The 14,157-nt window shown below is 48.1% G+C and overlaps 1 protein-coding gene across 1 annotated transcript in view; it reads left to right on the forward strand.

Annotated features, from left to right (window-relative positions):
• LOC148162485 (ATP-binding cassette sub-family A member 13-like) overlaps window positions 1-14,157 on the forward strand; it is a 58,482-nt gene that overhangs the window by 39,591 nt on the left and 4,734 nt on the right. Inside the window, exons 4-7 of the mRNA XM_088018678.1 lie at window positions 2,353-2,381; window positions 3,850-4,013; window positions 7,564-7,694; window positions 12,449-12,582. Of these exons, the coding sequence (XP_087874804.1) occupies window positions 2,353-2,381; window positions 3,850-4,013; window positions 7,564-7,694; window positions 12,449-12,582 (458 nt within the window). The remainder of the gene's footprint in view (window positions 1-2,352; window positions 2,382-3,849; window positions 4,014-7,563; window positions 7,695-12,448; window positions 12,583-14,157) is intronic.

Raw genomic sequence — 14,157 nt, forward strand, 5'->3', positions numbered from 1 at the left:
CCTAAGAGGCTCCGACTTATTTATCAGTCCATGACAGAGAAGAAAAATCGGATATGGAGCTCAGAGAGCCTGACTCACCAGTGGGGAGGCTTGGGCCATGAGAGAGGCCGCATCTCGCCTGGCCCCACGCCTGCCCTGGCTGTCAGCTTGAGTAACGAGCTGGAGCCCCAGCCCCCCTGTCCCCACTCCCTATCCCGCTGTCTGCTGCCACGTGCTTTAAATTTTAGCTGAGCTAAATTTGAGTTTCAGGGAGACAGTAAACGAGTTTTTAGTATAAGCATGTCTCCACGATTTTGGACTCATAGTGAAAAAGTATCTGCTGTTTACCTGGAATTCAGATTTCACCAGCCACCCTGTGTTTTTATTTGGGAAATCTGGCGACTCTAAGTACCCACCTCGAGTGTTTCTTTTTATTTAACTTGTATCTTTTCATGGATTATATACAAGGGAATGTCATGAAGAGCCTGATCGGAGAATGGACAATGAGGTGACACCATGTGTTATTTCTGAGAGAGAAAGCAGCCCTTGTCCAGGGCAGGACAAGGTGGGGCGGGTTTCACAACCGACCCAAATGCATCCGCAAAAGACCAGAATCCCTTCAGACTCCCGAGTGATGGAGTTCTTATATTAGGCACTATCACGAGCTCATTCTGCTTTTATAAAATGTGGTGGTCACATGAGGTTTTCAATATTCAGTGAAACAGAACTGATTTTTTTTTTTTTTCTAAATTAGGCTCCGCGCCCAGCGTGGAACCCAATGCAGAGCTTGAATTTACCACCCTGAGATTAAGACCTGAGCTGAGATCAAGAGTCGGATGCTCAACTGAATGAGCCGCCTAGGCGCCCCAAGAACTATTGTTTTTTGGAGAAGAAATTTTATCTCCACTTTGTTTTCAGTTTGTTGCTGTTTGAGCCACTTTTCATGCGTACGCACCAGAGAAAACCTGTACCTTCACACTTGACACTTCCTGACGGATGTGTGGGTTTGCCACTCCAAGTGGACTCCAGTGGGTGCTCTATCATTTAATTCAGTTCTGTTGCAACCACCCGATGCGACTCACACCCCACGGGTTAGGGGGCTCCATCCCCCGACTGCCCTACTTCAGACCCCCAATTCCAAGTAGTGGGTCCTAGGCACCCACAGTTTTATTTGATTTGACTACAAATTGGAGTCCTCCTCCTGGGGTTTGATTAATTTGCTAGAATGACCCATAGAACTCTAGCTGGTTTACTGTTTTTGTTTTGTTTTGTGTTTTAAGATTTTATTTATTTGTCAGAGACAGAGAGAGAGAGAGAGCACAAGCAGGGGGCACGGCAGAGGCAGAGGGAGAAGCAGACTCCCCACTGAGGAGGGAGCCTGATGCGGGACTCGATCCCAGGACCCTGGGATCATGACCTGAGCCGAAGGCAGACGCTTAACCAACTGAGCCGCCCAAGCGCCCTTTATTGTTTTTTTTTTTTTTTTATGAGATATTGTAAAGGCTACAGAGGGACCGCCAGATGAAGCATATAGGCCCGGAAGGGTTCTTCTGTGCCTGTTGAATCGGGGTGTGCCACCCTCTCAGCACGTGGATATGTTTACCAACCAGAAGCATTCCGAACCCCATCGTTTGGGGTTTTTCTGGTGGTTCCATTAGGTTGGTGTAACTGATGAACTCAGTGGTCATTGGTGATTAGCTCAATCTCCAGCCCCTCTCCTCAGCCTGGAGGTCAAGGGGGTGGGGCTGAATCATGGTCTTTCTGGGGGATCAGCCCCCATCCTGACCCTATCTGGGGGCCTCCAGCCCCCAGGCATCTCATTAGCACACAAAAGACACTCTTATCATTCCAGAAATTCCCGAAGTCTTACCTGCTCTCCTGTCAGGGACAGGGGACCAAGACCAGATATAACAAAGGAAGCTCCTGTCACCCCGTCACCCCCGAAATTCGAGGGCAGAGACCAGTCTGTATTTCTTACCATGTCCCACTGTGACTCCACAGAGAACCTGAAAAATCATAACTTTGGTCTTCTTGGCCTCTTTGAGTTTTTTTTCTTTCTTGCCCTGTCTGCTCTCTGTCCTCTCCTGAGTACTCACAATGCCTGTGGCATCAGAGATCGATAGAGTAATCAATACTTTGTTGGCCCGTGACTGAGATGTGCTTGACCAGTTAAGTCATTTTTCCAGGTGTCCGGTAAATACTTGCTTTGCAAATCCAGAGTGACTGTGTCCTTCAGACTTGTTCCCCAGTTTGGGGTGTCCTCGCGTTTTGGACTGGGATTCGTGATAGCTGACTTGGTGAACTAAAACAGGGGCCCAGCAAATGCTTTCTGATTGCTTATTGAACTAACATCTGAAATCTTTTTTGTTGTAGATTCTTCTCCCAGCTCCAGTTTTTTAGCCGTAAGTATTTTAACAAAAATTTGAAACTTAGTCTCCAGAGACTTAGTGGTTAAGTTCAAAGCACTGGTTTTTATTTTATTTTTCAAATACATTTTTTTTAAGTCATCTCGACGCCCATCGTGGGGCTCGAACTCATGACCCCGAGATCAAGAGCTGTGTGCCGCACCGACTGAGCCAGCCAGGCATCCCCAAACACTTCTTTCCAGTGATTTGATTGTAACAACAGTGTATCTGAGACAACCAGAGTCCCTCAAGAGATGGGTTGAAAGGCGAATTTTAATTTTCTCAAGTGAGACTGTGGGCTGGGTCTGCTTAGGGCTGGAATTGTGGACGTGAGGGCGCAGAGCCCAGACCTGGGCCTGTCCCCCCCAGAGAAGCCATTGGGGTTGGGGTGTGACTCCCCTGGGGGAGGTCAGTGGCTCAGGGATGCTCTGGAGGCCCCCGCTTGGTTTTTGCTTTGCCATAGCTAGCGTGTGGTATGGAAAACTCAGGCATCTAGAATGTTCCAAAGTCCCTGTACCATGTGCCAGACGCGGATGGGTGCCTTCTGACCAAGCCAACCATGCTGTTGGAATATGCGTTTTCTTCCTGTTTTTCCCATACACACCTTTGCAGTCCTGCTCTGGCACCCAACCTTCCCTGCCCTGCTTACATGGCTCATTTTTAAGCAACTGGTTTATGGCTTCAGTGAGATGGATTCTATCACCCCTTCCTTACACCTTTGCCTGGGGAGGAAGCCCCTCCCACTTCTACCCACTGGAATGCACATTTTTAATTCTTTTTTTTTTTTAAAGATTTTATTTATTTATTTGACAGAGAGAGACACAGCGAGAGAGGGAACACAAGCAGGGGGAGTGGGGGAGGGAGAAGCAGGCTTCCCACGGAGCAGGGAGCCCGACGCAGGGCTCGATCCCAGGACCCTGGGACCATGACCCGAGCCGAAGGCAGATGCTTAAGGACTGAGCCACCCAGGCGTCCCTGGAATGTTCTTTTAGCTGTGATTTTTGATTTTCCTTCCTCCAGAGCAAGGCTTTATGATTGTACCGTGAAAAGCAGAATTGGGGATAGGGATCTTTGCAGGGAGGGCGTCCAGTATTTAATTATTCACACTGTGCTCCTGTTACGGTTGAGTTCAGCTGTGCTAACAGAAAACCCTCAAATAAGAGCAGGTTGTCCATTTTTGTTCCTGTCTGAACAACTACTCATTTATTGCCAAGTCCCCAAATCTTAGATGGTGGTGTAGCTTGTTACAAAATCAGACCTCTACCTCTCTGTACCCGCCCATAGCTTCACGATATTTAAAATCCCAACCCAACGGGATGATCTTCAAATCTTGTCTGTTCCAAAGAGTGACATGCCAGGCATGCGTCTCTACCACCTGAGGTTCCGAAAGCCCACCCAGCCCCACTGTTTCTTCAATCATGAATGACATGAAAGGGGGGAAACTCTTGGTATTTTTTCCTAACAGATGGATCTCAATAAGACCGAGGAGGTGATCTCGAAATTGGAAAAACTCCACCAGCAGCCTCACATCTGGAATTTTCTACTTCTTCTGCCAAGACTGTACGAAAACAACATTCGAGTGGAAGACCGAATCCTTGATGGGGCACACCTCCTCCAGGCGGCTTTGAAGTAAGTGTAGAAGAGAAATCTAACCAATGATAGGTGTGTTGGGTTTTCTCCTCACTTTTTCATGGGGAAATCTGTATCTCTGCTTGATCTCTTGTTGGATTCAAGACAGAAATGGGGAATCATGGCGCCCTGAGATGGCTGGGACTCTTGCATCTCCATGTCTGTTCCTTGCTTACCTGTGTGAATATTTTATAAAAGGACAGTCATGTTGTCCAGAGCCCACTCTCCCTGATTTAGGCAACTTAACGTTACATCATTAACACTTCGTACATTCCCGTTGTCTTTTTTTAAAATTTATTTAATTTTATTATGTTATGTTAGTCACCGTACAATACATCATTCGTTTTGGATGTAGTGTTCCACGATTCTTTGTTTGCGTATAACACCCAGTGCTCCCTGCAGTACGCGCCCTCCTTAATACCCATCACCGGCCAACCCATCCCCCCACCCCCCTCCCCTCTAACACCCTCAGTTTGTATTTCAGTGTCGACAGTCTCTCATGGTTCATCGCTCCCTGCGATTTCTCCCCCCTTCATGTTTCCCTTCCTTCTCCTGATGTCCTCCATATGCTGTTCCTTACGTTCCACAAATAAGTGAAACCATATTGTAATTGACTTCCTCTGCTTGACTTCTTTCACTTGGCATCATCTCCTCCAGTCCCATCCATGTGGATGCAAAGGTTGGGTATTCATCCTTTCTGATGGCTGAGTAATCTTCCACTGCGTATATGGACCACATCTTCTTTATCCATTCATCTGTTGAAGGGCATCTCGGCTCTTTCCACAGTTTCATCTCATTGTCTTCAAGTGATCACTTTTATTATGATTATTTTTTTAAGATTTTAATTTTAAGTAATCTCTATGCCCAGTGTGGGGCTCGAACTTACAATGCCGAGGTCAAGAGTCACATGCTCCCTCAACTGGGCCAGTCAGGTGATTCAAATGATCATTTTTAATGGCTGCTATTTTATTTTATTTTATTTTATTTTAAGAATTTATCATTTTATTAGAGAGAGAGAGCTCCTGAGTGGGGGAAGGGTCACAGGCAGAGGGAGAAGCAGACCCCTTGCTGAGCAGGGAGTCCCATGCGGGACTCGATCCCAGGACGCTGGGATCATGACCTGAGCCGAAGGCAGACGCTGAACCGACTGAGCCACCCAGGCGCCCCCAGTAGTTGCTATTTTAATATTCCATTTTGGCAAGATATTCTATATTCTATATCATAATTTTTTCGATCATTTGTAACTGGACTTTTGGCTTTCTGAAAGTTTTTCACTATCAGAGATGTGACATGAGTATAATAATTTAATTCCCTAATAAATCATGCTGTAATTGCCCCAGGTATCATCTAGAACTGAGAAGCTCAGTTCTGCCAGTGGTAGAGTTCAGTGAGTTGGACACTGGTCTCCGATGGTGTGTCTGACACCCGGGTTACATGGGAGTCACCTCTGATCACCTTCCCGTGCTGGCTTCCCCAGGGTTTAAGAGCATTGTCTTTCTTTTTCCCCCAATTGAATTCTTTTGTGTAAACATACTGTATCAGTATGGTATTTTGTTAGTGAGGGTTTATATTCTTGCCAGATTTTTAACTGGGTCTTTTTTGCCATCAGTGAGAACAGGTAGCACAAGGGGCAATCTAGAACCGGGGAGGTCCCTGCCCCAAAGGGGGAACCCCGTGCTGGCCTCTGTAGGTTGTTCCTCTGCTCATGGCTCAGGAAGCCCATGGGCCTGCAGGGATGTGCCCACAGAGCCCCCTGGCCCCAGAGCTCCCTGGCTCCCTCCCTCCCCCAGTGAGGTCCAGGGAGCTCCAGTGGTGGCTGTTGGCAGGAGTGTGGGGCAGAGAGTGTGGATGGTGCTTGGATGTGCATGCCCGAGTGTCCGCATGTGCAAGGCCCCTGGAGGTACACACAGAGCTGGGGGCAAGGTGGGGGGATGCGCTGCCGGGACAGGGATGTCATGGTGCACGTAGAAAATTCTTTTTTTGGGGGGGGTTTCATTTATTTACTTGAGAAAAAGAGAAATAGAGAGAGCATGAGGCAGAGGAGCGGGGGGGGGGGACGCCAGCCGTCCCCCCTCGCCCCGCACTGAGCAGGGAGCCTGACTCAAGGCTCAATCCCAGGAGCCAGAATCATCACCTGAGCTGAAGGCAGACGTTTAACCGACTGAGCCACCCAGGCGCTCCCAAGGATCAGAAAATTCTAAATTTGAACATGACTTTCCAAGTTCTTAAGACTTTCCAAGTTCAAAGTCTAAATTTGAACATGACTTTCCAAGTTCTCCTGTCAAGGAGCATATTTGGACAGTTTGTTGGTTTGATTTATAACCTATGTATTTGAATATAGTGGGTGTGCTTTCTCCGGTATCTTGCTCTAAACCCTGAATATGTTAGCACGGGCAGTGAGTGGGCTCTTTGGAGACGGACAGAATATGAAATTAGAGGATATTGCTGGCGGCTGTTGAACTATATCAGCTCCAGTGTTAATTTTACTTCTGTATTTTGCTTTGGTGACACAAGGTCAAGAAAATCTGCATGCCGTCAACTATACTTCAATTAAAAAAAAAAAAACCCACAAAAAACAACTACCATTCTTTAAAAAAGAATATCGGTATTAGATTTAGAAATAAGTATTTGCGGGGCACCTGGGTGGCTCAGTCGGCTAAGCGTCTGCCTTCAGCTCAGGTCATGATCCCAGGGTCCTGGGATCGAGCCCCGCATCGGGCTCCCGGCTCAGCGGGGGGTCTGCTTCTCCCTCTGCTTCTCTCTCTGCTGCTCCCCCTGCTTGTGCGCTCGCTCTCTGTCAAATAAATAAATAAAATCTTAAAAAAAAGAATGTGGTATTGGGCAAACTGATAATTTATTAATGGTCTATCTTGTCATCTTGGGATACCCTTCATCACACAGGGATACCTTGAGAAATTTTCCTTAAGGAGAAGCTACAGGGAAATAATCTGTCTGATGCATAGCTTATATACTGTTGGTCTCTTGTTGCTAAAATTTAGGCATATTCCTCTTCAGTTGAATGGATTTTCTGGTTTACAGGCCTAATTATTTATAATTATACTTAGTACAATTACTTATAAAATAAAACATTTAAGTATTTAAAGAATAACAGGAACACAATATATACGTGCACTCCCCGGAGTCCCTTGTTTTGTGAAACAGGTTGGCGACCACCGATCGTGCCCCTGACATCCTCAGATGCATGGGTTCAGACAGTGCGGGATTGGGGTGCTCGCCATTCCAGGAGGGCACCTCTAGAGTTTAAACTGATGACCTGAGCTTGAAGCAGCCAGGCTGTCTGCCCATGTGCTCTTTGGAGGTGATAGCACCTTGGACCCTGGCCGGCCGCCACTGCCCGAGTGAGCATTGATCCCCAGTCCAGAGAGTCTGGGTCACATTTGAAGCCATGGTGAAAGCTGGTAGGTCTGTGGTCTGTCCACATCCCGCAGAGGGCTGGAACCTGGCTGGTAGGTCACAAGTAAGTCTGAGTCCGTTGCGCTCGGTTTTGCTAAGCCAGCTCACGTTGCTTTGGTTTTCTTTTGGTTTCCAGGTCCTTGGCAACTTTGGAAGATTTAGATTGGCTGCCACTCAACCACACTTTCTCCACGGTTTCTGAAATCGTGCTGAACGTGACCATGTCGATGCTGACATTTCTGCAGGAGCATGGAGTGGTCACCGCTGGTATGTGTACCCAAGGGCTTGTGCAAAATTTCAAGTGTTCCCCTGGTTACGTTTATCGACAGCCACCACAGAGCTAAAATGCTGTTCAAAAAACGATGTCATGAACATGTCAAATGCCAAAAGGAATCCATTGTTTCTGTTACTAAAAGGTGGAGGTAGACTGAAAATCTGAAATTCAAACTTGAATTTGACTCTCTACCATTATTGAAATTCTGTGGCCACTGCTCATAAATGGGTTATTTTTAATTAAAAAATAATTGATTCTAAAATTCTTTTATTTGATGTCCTTGAAGGTTAGACTTATCATTTGTTCTGAGATTTGAATCTTTCTTCTCTCCTCTGCTCCTACCTGGAAAAAAATATTTGAAAAATAGGAAGGCTGGTGAGAAGAAGCAGATTGATATGGATTTAGAAAGCCCATGAGCTAAACAGACAAACCCCTTCCACAGGGAAGGGGATGGAATTCCTTAGCTCTGTTCTTGACTCACAATATTCTTTTTTTTTTTTTCACTGAAGATTTATTTTATTCTATTTGATGTTGACAAATAAAATTGCATATATATATATATATATATATTTAAGTTTTAGTTATTTAAGTCATCTCTACACCCAACATGGGGCTTGAACTCACCACCCCAAGATCAGGAGTCACACGCTCCTCAGACTGAGTCTGCCAGGCACCCCTAAAATTGTGTATGTTTAAAGTGTACAATGTGATGATTTGAGACAGGTATACATTGTGCAGTTGTTACCACACTGGAGTTAATGAGCCCATATATCACCTCCCATAGTTAGTTTACCTTTCCTTTGGTAAGAATACTTAAGATCTCTTAGCAAATTTCAAGTATATGATACACTATTATTAACTGTAGCCAACATGTAGTACACCATGCTGTACATTAGATCTCCAGAACTTATTCGTCTCATGACTAAAAGTTTGTACCCTTTGACCAGTATCTCCCCACTTCCCCACCTCATAGCCCTCCGTAACCACTATTCTACTCTCTGTTCAGGGTATTATTTCTTGAATTGTCAACTGGACCTGAACATTTTACTTTTAATTCTTTCTTTTTCTCCATTTCTGTCTCTTTCTGTAAGGGAAATTCAGGGAGCAGACTGTGGACTTAGAATTCATAGACTCATCTATCCATCATTCATCCACATATTCATCCATCCATCCACCACCCACCCATCTTTCCACACATCCATCCATCCATCCATCCATCCATCCATCCATCCATCCATCCCAACACGCATTCATTCATCCATCCATCCACCTACCCACCTATCACACATCCATCCATTCATTTATCTACTCATCCACCCACCCGCCCATCTATGTACACATCCATCCATCCACCCATCCCTCTATCTACCCACCCACCTGTCCAAACATCTACCCATTTTTCAACCCACCCACCTGCCCATACATCCATTCATCTGTCCACTTACCCATCCATTCACCCACTCACCCATCTATCCACACATCCATCCATCCATCCATCCATCCACCCCAACATCCATTCATTCATCCGTCTATCCACGTACCCACTCATCCACACATCCATCCATTCATCTATCTACCCATCCACCCACCCACCCACTGACCCACCCATCCATAATCCACCCACTCATCTATCCCTCCACTCACTCATCCATCCATCCATCCATCTATCCATCCATCTATTAATTCATTACTTATTGAGTACTTTCTATGAACCAAACACTGTCCTATGGGTGGGAATAAGAAACGGAGTGATACACGGTTCTCGCTTTCGGGGAAGTCCTGTTTGGTACAGGAAAGAGATGTGTCAATAAAGAAAAAAACAAAGCCCACAGAGTAGGGATCTGGCATCTTTCTCTGGAAGAGCATCGAGGAGAAGTTCTGAAGGATGATTCTAGTTCATCAGGGACGCGAGGGAGCACTGCCAGGAAGAACTGTGCATGAAGCTCTGGGCTTTGGCAAGGGCCCCATCTGTTTTATGCCTAGTATGCCTGGGGCAGTGGGCGATGGCAGGAGGTAATCCAGAAGGAGATCCTGGGCCAGATCACTGAAGAATGCTGGAGCAGCAGTTAGACCTGCATCGTGGGCAGACATTCCTGGTGCAGATGTGAGGGCTCGACCGGGGGGCAAACAGGCCTGGGGCCGGGGGCCCAGGATCACGTTCTCTCTGCCTGCCGCTAACTTTCAAAGTCTGTCTCCTGACCTATGTCGTGGGGTGGTTACACACAGGTTTCTATCCCTTCCAGATTTTTCTGGCTCCTTGGAACCACCTGACATGACACCCTCTATCCCCCCACTCACACCCAGGTTCTTCCTGATGCTGGTGACTCAGCGTAGGGAGGACCCCCCCCCCCAGCGCCCCTGGGTAGGAGAGTTCCTGTCCTCTGAATTTGCTTCTCCTGCGGGTGATACGGGTGGGAACCACCAGTCCTTACCCTCAGAACAGACTCTCCACAGTGACCTCCGTTGTATCAAACTCATCAGGAAGCTCAAGTGTTCGTGTATGATCCAAATTACAACAATCCATTTACCTTATAACTGGAGATATAAGTACAGCTAAGAATGTAATTAAAATAAGCTATTTTCTATCAATTGCCAGGGAGTCAGAGCTGAGGAATACAATGACAAAGCACCTCGAGGCGACTAAAAATTGTCCTTGTTTCTCTTGTCTCCAAGAAAAATCCCTTTGCCTAACGAGCAGATCATGGCATGTGGAGGGGATTGGGATGTGCCCTGTCAGTGACTTGGGGCCAAGGGCCCGGGCATGTTCTTCACTGAAGTTGTTAATTCCCGTGATCTGAGCTCTGTCATTCAGCAGTGAGTTTCCGGGCCCTGTTGTCTCTGGTCGTTCTAGAATGATTTTATAGTTTTATAGCCATCAGTGACTGGTGTCACTCTTTCTCCCCTCCTTTCTAGAATTCTGTGAGTAATCCTGATACATTCTGAGAGCAGTAGAGTTTAACGGTTACAACGCAGGGTCGGGGATCAGATCTGGGTTTGAGTCATGACTAAAGCCCGCGTGATGTTGGGTGACTCCCGATGTCTGCTTCCTTCTCCCCCCGGAGAGGGTAATTATTACACCTCTCTGGAGTGTTGTGGGGAACTCAGCAAGACTTGGCGAGGGAAATGCCTGGCCTGGGCCTGCCTCTTTGACACAGAACAAATGCCGGTTTAAAATCTCAGAACCAGGGGCGCCTGGGTGACTCAGTCGGTCGAGTTTCCGACTCTTGATTTCCGCTCAGGTCCTGATCTCGTGCAATTGAACCCCATGTTGGGCCCTGCGCTCAGTGCGAGGTCTGCTTGGGATCCTCTGTCTCCCTCTGCGCCCCTCTCAAATAAATAAATAAACCTGAAAAAAATAAAATAAAATCTCAGAAGCAGACCTTGTCCCCTTTATGCAAAGACAACTCGACTGAGAGCAAGGAGTCTCGGATTTCTGGGATCTGCCCCACCTTCAAAGCCTTCCTAAAGTTCCCTGTGGCTGGGCCTTCATTTGTAAGTGGCAGGACTGTGCCTTTCCTGTAGACCCACAGCATTAATTGAAGGGTACTGAGAGGGGCACCTGGGTGGCTCAGTCGGTTAGGCATCTGCCTTCGGCTCAGGTGGTGATGCCAGCCAGGGTCCTGGGATTGAGGCCCATGTCGGGCTCCCTGCTCAGCGGGAGCCTGCTTCTCCTTCTCCCTCTGCTCTCCCCCTGCTTGTGTTCTCTCTCTCTCTTTCTGTTAAATAAATAAAATCTTAAAAAAAAATAAGGGTACCGAGAGGTCACGCAAGTGAGGATGGTTTTGTGGTCCTTGCATGTGTGGACGCTCAGCAGAGGCTTGTGGATCACGATCTGAAACAGCTCACCTTGGAATCTGTAAGCTTTTAGGTTTGCAATCGTCAGGCCATGTTCACAGAAATTATGTCAAACCTCAGGGGAGGGGGGTCTCGGACTTGTATTCTGCACGTGCCATTTCCAGGTGGCGTTACTGGGTTTTTTGGGCGCCTAATGAGTTTTATACCTTGACTAACTCTGTTAAGGGAACTTTTATCTATGACCTTAAGTAATTTTTGGAAATGCGGTTTTATTTTTATTTTTTTTGAAGATTTTATTTATTTATTTATTTGAGGGAGAGGCAGAGATAGAGCAGGGGGAAGACCATAGCGAGAGCAGGACGATCAGACTCCACGTGGAGCACGGAGCCTGACTCGGGGCTCGATCCCACGGCCCTGAGATCACGACCCGAGCTGAAATCAAGAACCAGATGCTCAACTGACTGAGCCACCCAGGTGCCCCGGAAATGTCGTTTTAAAGACTGCTGCATTTTCTGCTGTGAATTTACTGCAATTTATCCTCCCCCCCCATGCTGGACGCCTCATGGGTTTTAGTATTTAATCAGTATAAAACGAATGCAGTGGCGTTGTTGTGCATTACCTCTTCTGCATGCATCTGGTGCGGTTTCTTGAGAAATACTTTTTAGAAGTGAAATTGTGGGGCTCAGGGATTTGAATTTCACAAAGCTCTTGAAATACGTTGTCCCATTCCTCTGGAAGCTCTGCAGTCACGAACACTAGGCACCTGGGGTCATCCTTCCAAGGTCTGCGGCATCCGGCAGTAGCTTCTGTTTGCTTCTCCGACCTGATTGTGTGAATAGCATTTGGTCTCTGTTTGCTTCTCCTGTCGGAGTGAACAAGGCACCTTCTCTGAATCGTGTATCGCACTGCTGTCATGTCAACTGACGGGTGTAACTCATCGGTTGCCTTGCAGAGTCCAGATACAACCTGTCCCTGCAAGAGCTGGTGTGGGATCCACAGACGGTCCGGGCTGACCTCAAATCCCGATTTGGTTTCGATGACCTTCGTGCAGAACAAATCCTGAATTACTCAGCTCGGCTGCAGGAGGTATGCGTTCCTGATGCTTCTCATGCTTTTCCCTTGAGAGTGCTCCTCTGGGGGTGCTCTCCGGGCGGGTGGGCGGTGGGATGGGAGAGGCAGCAGGACAGAGGGTCCTCCGCGAGCATCGGAATGCTTGGACTGGTTTGGCCCTTCTAGAAGTGAATTCTAATCTTGAAAAACCCTTCCTCTTACCTGGTCACGGTATCCCAGCCCCGAAGGCGGTTTGGAAGTTACAGGAATAATCAGTAATTCTCACTCCCGGCACCTGCAGTGGGTCCGGACGGGAGCGAGGGGGCAGGAGTGGCAAGGCTCACCAGATAGGAGCCTCCCTTTCCAAACTGTGTAAGATAAATGGGTCGGACGAGCTGATCGCTGGAGACCCTGCTCGCCGCTGCTACTCCTCAGGTTCTGCGAGGGTCTCTACCTGCACGTTCCCCTTTCGTCACCTCCGTGAGTTTGCCGGCGCTCCTGCTTTGCACGGGGCAGGGTCCAAGAAGAGCACACCTGTCTGTTTGCTGCACGGATCGCTCCGGGGTGAGGGCCCTGCTGATCGGGGTCGAGGGACTGGACGTTTGCACAGGACCCATACTCCCCTGCTCGGGTCTTGGTCTGCGCTCAGGGCGTGGGTTTTGCTCGCTTCTCTGAGCTCCCACATCCTGGTACTTCCCGGATGGCACTTTTCACACTTTCACAGCCAGTGTGTGCTTGCAGACTGTTGGTCTTCACTTCCGGGTTACCGATCTGTGCCATGAGCCTGGGGGTCAGCCACTGGCCTCCGCCCGACGCCACCGCTAGTGGCTGGGTGGCGAGGTGCCTGGAAAATTCCTTCTGCCGGGCAGGTCTCAGGCTCAGCCCGGATGGACGGGTTTCGGTTCCCATCCCGCACCTGGCACAATTTCATTAACCACTGACCTCCCGTGGGACTTGGAATTGGGCCCCGTGGCATCTGTCGTGGGCACGAGGAAAGCCAGGTGGCATTCTGAACTCTGCGACCCTGCTTTCTCATTGTTTCAGAATATAGTTTGCATCACATTACATAGAACCTTTATCTTAGAAGGGTAAGTGTTTCAAGATTAGAATTCCAGGGGCGCCTGGGGGGGCTCTGTTGGTGAAGCGTCTGCCTTCGGCTCAGGTCATGATCTCGGGGTCCTGGGATCGAGCCCTGCGTCGGGCTCCCTGCTCCACGGGGTTGGGGGGGGGGTCTGTGTCTCCCTCTCCCTCTGCCCCTCCCCCTGCTTCTGCACGCTGTCTCTCTCTCTGGCTCCCTCTGTCAAATCAATAAGTGAAATCTTAAAAAAAAAAAAAAAGATTAGAATTGCAAGGGCAATGGTTGGGGAAGTGCACAGAGCCTATGTCACAGGCGTGAGGTCCTCTGGCTGCCGGAACATGTTACCACCAGCCTGGTGGCCCCGCACGACACACATTTATTACTGCACAGCTCTGGAAGTCGGAAGCCCCAAACGGGTGTCCTGGGGCTAAAACCAGGGTGTCTGCGTTCCTTCTGTAGGCTCCAGGGAGGTGCTGTTTCCTTGCCTTCCTAGCTTCTAGAAGCCGTTGTGCGCCATGGCTCAGGTCCTCTCT

Source organism: Eumetopias jubatus, unplaced genomic scaffold (assembly GCF_037043125.1).
Source record: "Eumetopias jubatus isolate StellerSeaLion01/CBP00866 unplaced genomic scaffold, mEumJub1_p1.0 scaffold_14, whole genome shotgun sequence".
Lineage (NCBI taxonomy): Eukaryota > Metazoa > Chordata > Mammalia > Carnivora > Otariidae > Eumetopias > Eumetopias jubatus.